Source organism: Pteropus vampyrus, unplaced genomic scaffold, assembly GCF_000151845.1.
Source record: "Pteropus vampyrus isolate Shadow unplaced genomic scaffold, Pvam_2.0 Scaffold487, whole genome shotgun sequence".
NCBI classification, from domain to species: domain Eukaryota; kingdom Metazoa; phylum Chordata; class Mammalia; order Chiroptera; family Pteropodidae; genus Pteropus; species Pteropus vampyrus.
The window spans coordinates 169,953-177,788 of NW_011889268.1; the positions used below are offsets into that span (position 1 = coordinate 169,953).

A 7,836-nucleotide genomic window follows, 5' to 3' on the forward strand; every position below is an offset into this window, starting at 1 on the left:
TGGCCGCACGCGGTCCTCCCCCGGCCGCTTCATGCGCAGGAACCAGGCGCACCAGTTCAGGAGGATGACTCTGGTCTGCGGGAGGCAAGCGAGCGTTAGGGGCGTCCCCGCCGGTGACAGCACCGTGCCAGCCCCGCCGCCGGTGACCCCTGGTCCTCCTCCGGATCTGGGACCCGCTCGCCTACCTCCCCTGAGGACTCCGCCTCCCCACCTCGCGAACACACAGGGGCTCCCCAAGGATTGGAAAATTTCAAGGGCAGCCCAGCGACATCTGTCAGGTGGCGCGTGAGCCCCTGGCTCACGGGGCTTGTGACGGTGACATCAGACCGCCACCCCGCGCTGATGTCCCAGCATGAAGCGGGGTTCGAAGTGGACCCGACAAAGAGCAAGTGTGGGGAATGTCCACGACGTGGAACAGAAAACGAGGTGAGCGGGCCCCCCGGGACCAGAGAGGCTGGGCTCTGCCAACAGGTGCTCGCTCGTCAAAGGGTATTAGGTTGTCTCGACATATTTAATTAACAGAACCGTTAGGCGTTTCTAATGCCGTGGGGACTGTAAAACCACAAATGCAAACGGCAAAAAAAACCAAGACACTCAAAGCTCTCTGGGCCGAGGAGGCTGAGGGACCGCTAACCCAACTTCCTAGGCTGCCATCACCCCAAGACTGATTTCGCTTCCATTTCGGTGCCCGACGGCAGGCAGATCCGGTGGCGACGTGACAGGTGCACGTCCCACCTGTAAGAACATTCTGGAGACAGGTGACGAGTGCAGGTCGAACAGCCCTCAGTCACCGCGGGTGGCATGCCACATCCCGCCCGCAACCCCTGGCGGGACCTGTCTGCTGAACCTCAGGGATTTTCCTGACCGGTGGGAACGAGGGCGCCTGCTCAGGTGAATCCTCAGGTGAATCATTAGGCCGGCCCGGCTGGCCACACAAGGCTTGTGAGACACACCGTGTCACGTGGGTGACGTCCGCATAATCTCCCCACTTTACGGACAAAGCAGCTGAGGTTCCAAGAGGCTAAGGCGCTGGCTCGGGGCCTCCTGGGGGTCGAGTCGCTTAAGGCGTGTGGACCTCTGCAGGCTCTGCTGGGCTCTCTCCCCAACGCCCGGGACTCTAGCCCGGCACCCAGCCTGGAAAGCACCGGGAAACCGGGACCAGAGCCGGACAGTGAGCGAGTCCGAATCCGGAGGCCGCACGGCCGCGGGGCCACGTCTCCGGCGTCCGCGGTCCACACGCCAAGACGGCTTCGCCTTCCATCGCCTGAGCCAAGAGCTCTCGAGGCTAACGCGTCTCGAAAGATGGCACGGTGCTCTTGGCACTCATCGAGCTGTGCCCGCGACTGCTTCTGCTCGGTCGTGCTTTTGTTTCTGGCTGTGCAGATGTCACACGATGCCACTGCACGCGGCGGTATCTCCTTCAGGGCAGCAGGCCCCTAGAACGTCCCTTGGAGGTTATTACGCTTCGGGTAAACGTGGAGAGGCAGAAAAACGCAGCCTGCCATGCAAGATGAGGCCAAGATGGACAAGCTTCGCACTTCGCGTGCAGCCCTGTGCTCCCGTGCTGACGACTGAATGACTGTCGCTCTTCATCAAGACTTTTCTGGAACAGTAAAGTGTTTCAATGGTCACGGGCCATCGAAAATGGCTTGGTGTCATTACGTCTTATCTTTACATCAGTTCAGACGTAAGACGCGAGTGTGTGTTTCTATTCTCACATCTGCATGAATGAGCCCTGGAAGGGAAAACATGGAATCGACCTAAACGGCCACCGGTATTGGTGGTGGGGACAGGTTTCCCCGCGTGCAACTTGACTTCGGTGTTGGCTTTTGAAACGCGTGAAGGTATCGCCTATTTCAAACGGACGGACAGACAGAAAGGGTGTCGGGGTGACGGGAAGCTGGACGAGAATGCAGATCGACGTGAGCAAATGTGTCCCGGCTTATAAGGGGGCGGGGGGAGGGAGTGGGCTTCTCAAAAAGAGCCCAGGACTGGGGTGACAGCACTTGTAAGTGAGGTGGCGCCATTTCGGCGAGCTCGGCCTACCGCTGAAACGATGAGCCGCGCCAGAGGGTCGTTTTAAGGGTAAGAATTTGCCATGCAGAAGGGGACACGCGATGTCGTAAAGCTGATTTTAAAAATCTTCCACATATAAGTGAAATATACGGCATTTGCGTGTCTCTGTCTGACTTATTCCACTCAGCATGATGTCCTCTAGGTCCACCGTGTTGTTGCAGACGGCGAGATGCCATTCTTTTTCATGGCTGAGGAATGTTCCATGGCGTGTACGCACCATCATCCATGATGGATGCCCAGGCTGCCTGCACATCTCGGCTGTTACAGGTAATGCTGGAAAGTCTTACTGCAGTTTGAAGCTTCACTAACTTTAAAAGTGTGCATGCTGCAAACTCACAAAATGTTTCAAATCATCCAAAAAGTGATCGCTAAGTGACCTCCTGGGTAATTGTAAATCACGGCATGGTGGGTATCTTCAGACGGCCGAGGCGTCTCTGATCCGGGAGGTGAACGGACTACACTTTGCATCCTGCGGCCACACCGAGCATGTCACTGAGACCCAGGCTCCCTTCTGAGCTTGGACGCAAGGTCGCGGGTCTCCAGGACAGGCCCACCCTGACACGAGAGGGCTTCTGTGGCTCCCAGCTGTCCCTAGGCCGCGTCTCTGGACATGAAGACCGGCAGGTTTGCAGGGCCTGGTAAGAAGCACGGTGAGCAGAAGGCCAGGTCCTGCTCTGCCCTCACCCAGTTTCCTGAGTGTCAGCGGGTGCAGGGGTGGGCTTGGGCACGAGGCCGGGAGGAGCAGAGGCTGGGGCAGGCTGGCCACCAGCAGACGTCGCCCTGCTCAGCAGGCGAGGGGGAGGCTAAGGTGACAGGCTATTCCGTTACGTCGTCTGTTTATTTGTCTCCTAGATCTTTTAATCCCAGCCCCTGCCCCCACGGGTAACCGCTGACCTTTGCTTCCTAGGCTTTGGGCCAGATCGCTTTCCCGCGACCGAATGTGTGTGTGTCAACATCGTTCTATTTCTCACGCTTCACACTCCTGCTTTGCAGATGTAGCCACGCGGCTGTGACCTCGGCCGCACGGTCTCCACAGTAAGTTAAAGGACACCGAGCTAGCAGAACGCACAGAGCGGGCGGCGGGCGGTGGGCGAGCCCCGTTGGGGGTGCAGGGACCCCAGGAGCACGTGTCCCCGAGGCCGGCCGCGTGGGGAGGCCGGGCCGTCTGAGTGGTGCGGCTCCTGGTGCTGGCTGCGGGCGGGGTGGTTCCTCGAGAGGCCCCCGGGGGGCGGTGGGGGGGCCCTGAGCCGCGGCGGGGCAGGGGACGTACCCACTTGGGCATCTTGCCGCCGTCGGGGTCGTGGTGGTGATACTGGAGCACGATGACGGTGACGACCACGGACAGGCCCACGATGAGCATGGTGCTGGCGAAGTACTGGGCTGCAGGGAGAGCGGGGTGAGGCCGACGCCCGCGACCCCTGCGACCTCCACGACCCCCACGACCTCCGCAACCCCCACGACCTCCACAACCCCCACGACCTCTGCGACCCCTGCGACCCCCAAGACCTCCGCGACCCCCACGACCTCCGCGACCCCCACGACCTTCGTGATCCCCACGACCTCCACGACCCCTGCGACCCCCAAGACCTCCGCGACCCCTGCGACCTTCGTGACCCCCACGACCTCCATGACCCCTGCGACCCCGTTGCATCCACGACCCCTGCGACCCCCGTGACCCCCGCGACCTCCGCCACCTCCGCGGCACCCGCTGGACCACGCCCCCTGACTGCCAGCGCCAGGGGGCGAAGCCGCAGAGTGGGCAGGGCTGCAGCCCACCCCGCACCGGCAGAGGCCGGACCACCGCCCACCGCCCACAGCCCAAAGACCCGCCTCCTTTGCCTTCGCCTCCTGCGGGAGGGGACGGCCTCTCACAGGACGGTGACAGGTGGTTCCCACCAGACCTGAGCACAGAGGCCGTTATGGGGCCGGAACACCCGATGCCGAGGGCGTGGGCACCGCCGTGACGACCGCGGGGCAGGGACATGCTGGGCTGGGACGGGGACAGGCCTGGCTGTCCTATCAGGCCTGGAGACTGGGGATGCTGCTGAGCAAAAGGAGTCTGGCCCCATCCACTGAGAGACACCTGGGGAGGGGGCCGTCGTCCAGCCCGAGGAAGAGGCCGGCGGCAGTGAGTTTCAGGCCGACCACATCAGCGTCGGCTCCGCTGGGCAGGGACGCGAGTGTCCACTGTGGCCCAGGTGAGAAGCGGCTTGGGCCTGTGACAGAGCCACACCGCACCCCCCCTCCCCGGTCCACGGGCTGCCACCTGTGACTCTGGACGCCGCTCGGCCTCTCTGGGGCTCAGGTCAACGAGAACAGGGAGGCCGTGGCCTTGCGGGGTTGATATGGGAAAAAGCAGTCGCAGGGGCCCGGGGTCCAGGATGAAGCCCGGCACGGGAGACGTTCCCTAACCGCTGGTTACTAAACCCGCCATGTGGTGGCTGCTCAGAGGGGCTGAGCTCGGAGCAGGAGCGTCCCGGCACAGAGGCCACGCGCTCGGCTAAGGACACGTCCCGCAGAGACCGAGACGCACCCGCACGGAGCTGCCGCAACGGACGTTTGCGACGTAAAGTTCGCGTTACGCACCCCCCAGAAGGGGCAGAGCAGCCAAACCGCGGCTGTTTGGGGCAACACCGTGTCCCCTAAAACTCATGAGACGCTCTGACGCCTAGGACGAGCCGGTATTTGGAGACGGGCTTTGGAGACGGGGCCTCCATCCAATCTGACCCGTGTACTCATAAGAGGAGGAAATGCGGACACACAGAGAGATGCCAGGGACGCACGCACGGAGAGTGGCCACGCGCAGGCCAAGGAGAGAGGCCTCGAAAGAGACCAGCTCTGCTTCTGGCATCGCGACCTTGGCCTTCCGGCCTCCAGAATGGGGAGCGAATACACTTCTGGCGTGTGAGCCCTGCCGTCTGTGGGGTTCTGGGGCAGCCCCAGCGGACTAACACGATGACCTATGGAGGGGCCCAAGGTCAAAGGGTGGCACAGCTGAAGTGTCGGCAGCAGAGGTCAGAGGTCGACGGCACTCCGTCCTCCACGTGGCCTGTGTGTCACCCGAGGCTTCCCCATGGGCTCGTGGGTCAGGCGGGGCCCGCCGACCCCCGTGAGAGGGCTTCTGTCGCGACGCGGCCGAGAGCATGTGTTGGGGGGAGAGGCCGGGGTCAGGCTGGAAGGTGGTTGGCACTGGCTCTCCAGACGGCACCGAACAGGGTGCTCGCGAAGGTCTGTCTGTGCCCGAAAGACTCCTCAATCCGGGAGCTCCCCAAATGAGGGCCCTGCCTGCTCGGTCTGTGAAGCCGGGGTATCCACGGGGGGCTCCCCGACTCCCACCCGCCGCGGTCACCATGCAGGAGGGCCCCCGGGGGGCGTGGGCCCGCAGGAGCCGCCACGGATGCGGTCCAGGTTCTCGCCTCCGCCACCGAGGTGGGCGACGACGCTCGCTTTCGCCCCGATGTCCCCTGGCAGGACGCCTGTCCCACTGACTTGCCTCCCACGCTCCCCACAGAGACACCCAGTGGCGAGGGGCTTAAGCGTGGGCGGCTCGCATTTTAACAGAGGGTTTGTGGACAAACCATGGGAGCTGGAATAATGCATCTCTAACGGTGACACCTCGGCCGCATAACGAGCGTGAGGCGGATGGGGAGGCCTGGAGGAAGGGGGTGACCCCGCATGGCGCAGCCCAACCGCACGGCGGGCCCCCGCCCCTCGCGTGGTGAGCGGAGGCGAGGGGCACTCTGGACAGTCACCGCGGGTCACCCCTCCGGCAGAGGCCAGAGGGCAGTGGCTGTCTGTGGCCGTGGGGACAGCTCTGCCCCACGCCTGCGCTGGGACATGCTGAGCGCCTGCTCAGCCCACGTCCCCAGGCAGAGCCCGGCGCCCGCTTACCGATCAGGGGCACCGAGTCGGACGTCGCAGGCATGATCTCAGCCACCAGCAGCATGAAGACGGTGAGGGACAGCAGGACCGTTATCCCTGAAACAGCGTCACAGGGCGCCTGAGACAGCGCCCGAGTTCCGCCCACCGGGGCCCAGCCCGGGGCCCCAGAGCGAGGGGCGGGCGGGGGGCGGGCGGCGGTGTCCCAGACGCTCCCGACGCCGAGAGCGTGGCCGTCTGTACGCACGGGCACGGGCGGCTTCCTGGGGACAGCCACGCCGTTTGCCAGCGTGGCACAGTTGTCCCTGGTGGGGACGGCCGTAGGCGCCAGACGTGAGAGGATCAACCCCAGACGCGTCGCCGAAGGCTGCTCAAGCATCTCGCACGCCGCAGGCACGGGAACGGGGCTCCAGGCCTGGCTCTGCCACTCACTAGCTGTGTGACCTTGGGCACGTCGCTTCGCGTGCCCGGGCCCCGCAGGCAGAGGGCGCGGGCTTGCCGGGGCTTCCCGCGTGTGCTAAACGTGCTTCTTGTGGCTGAGATGGTGAGACACGCATCCGCCCTTCTAACTCTTAAGTCGTCTTGTCTTCCTGTCGGGTGATCTTAAGAAATTACACCATGTAGGGCGATTGACAAAGGCCACTATAAGGGATTTAACTGACTAACTTTTTCCTGTCCACAAGGAGAGCTGGCCGGTCGTCACCACGGAGCAGAACAGGGATGGACAGGCAGGGAGGAAGCGCGGGCTCATCAGAGACATTCCCACCCCCCACAGGGTCAGAGGACGCTCTGGTGTCCCAGGGCACGGCCACCCAGCACAGAGCCTGCGTCAGGTGTCCCCGACACCACAGGACTAGGGGGCAGCGTGTGAGGTGACACTCAGGCCCTGTGACATCTCCGCCCCTAGAGCCCGGCTGCCCACGGGGACCCCCCTACAGAGCTGGGGTCCCCCCGTCCCAGCTCGGCCACCCCCTGGGGATCCGGGCACTCACCGAGGGAGATCTTCTCCCCGGAGTCCGCAGGCAGCAGGAAGACCAGGAGAGCCAGAGCGGAGATGAGCACACAGGGGACGAGCAGGTTGAGGCCATAGTACAGCGTCCTGCGGCGAATGGTCACCGTGAAGGTGACGTCCGGGTATGGCTCTTGGCAACACTCGTAGAAATTCTCGCTCCGCTTGCCGGGGACCCCTCCACGGGGAGGAGGAGGAGAAAAGAGACCATCGTTTGAATGAAATCATCCCGTTCGTGTGTGGGAAGGAGCATCTCACACACACACACACACACGCACACACACACGCACGCACGCACGCACAGCCACGGGGTCCGGTCAGTGCTGGAGACGGACGTAATCGGAGCTCGAATGACCCTTTCTCACTTGTCACAGTTTCCTAGGGGTGTCTCAGCGGTGCCGGCACCGTTATAAACGCGACTATTGTTTTTCTACTTAAACGTCGCATCGAACATAGGCGCCCTCGCCCGCGACTTGCTGTCCAGCGGGATTTTGGGATTCGGATTTTAGGAGCAGATCTGAGGGACGGGAGGGCGCCTGTATCAGCACTGACTCGTTCACCTGTCCCCTCGCCAGGCCCCGTGGGAGACGTGGATTGTCTCGGCGCTTTGAGTCCCAACCTACAGCTCAGTAAGTCACGGGGGACACCGCAGAGCGCCACACAGCCACGCGGCACCAAGTGGAGCGGGCGGTCTCTGGCTTCGGAGGCACAGGGCGGGCCCCGCGGGCTGCTCGTCGCGTGTGCTCGCTGGGCTTACCCATGAGGTCCCACTCGCCGTTGGTGATGTAGCCGCTGGTGTCCGCCTCCTGCATCTGCAGGTCCAGGGACCACCCTCCGTACGACCAGGACCCGAACTTGAGCTTGCAATGCTG

The 7,836-nt window shown here is 63.3% G+C and overlaps 1 protein-coding gene across 1 annotated transcript in view; it reads right to left on the reverse strand.

The window, feature by feature from the left end:
• The window catches only part of LOC105307287 (neuronal acetylcholine receptor subunit alpha-7), a 113,474-nt gene that overhangs the window by 13,221 nt on the left and 92,417 nt on the right, over positions 1-7,836 (reverse strand). Inside the window, exons 8-11 of the mRNA XM_011382715.2 lie at positions 6,948-7,142; positions 5,968-6,054; positions 3,347-3,456; positions 5-75 (exon numbers count right to left, since the gene is read on the reverse strand). Coding sequence (XP_011381017.2) covers positions 5-75; positions 3,347-3,456; positions 5,968-6,054; positions 6,948-7,142 — 463 coding nt within the window. The remainder of the gene's footprint in view (positions 1-4; positions 76-3,346; positions 3,457-5,967; positions 6,055-6,947; positions 7,143-7,836) is intronic.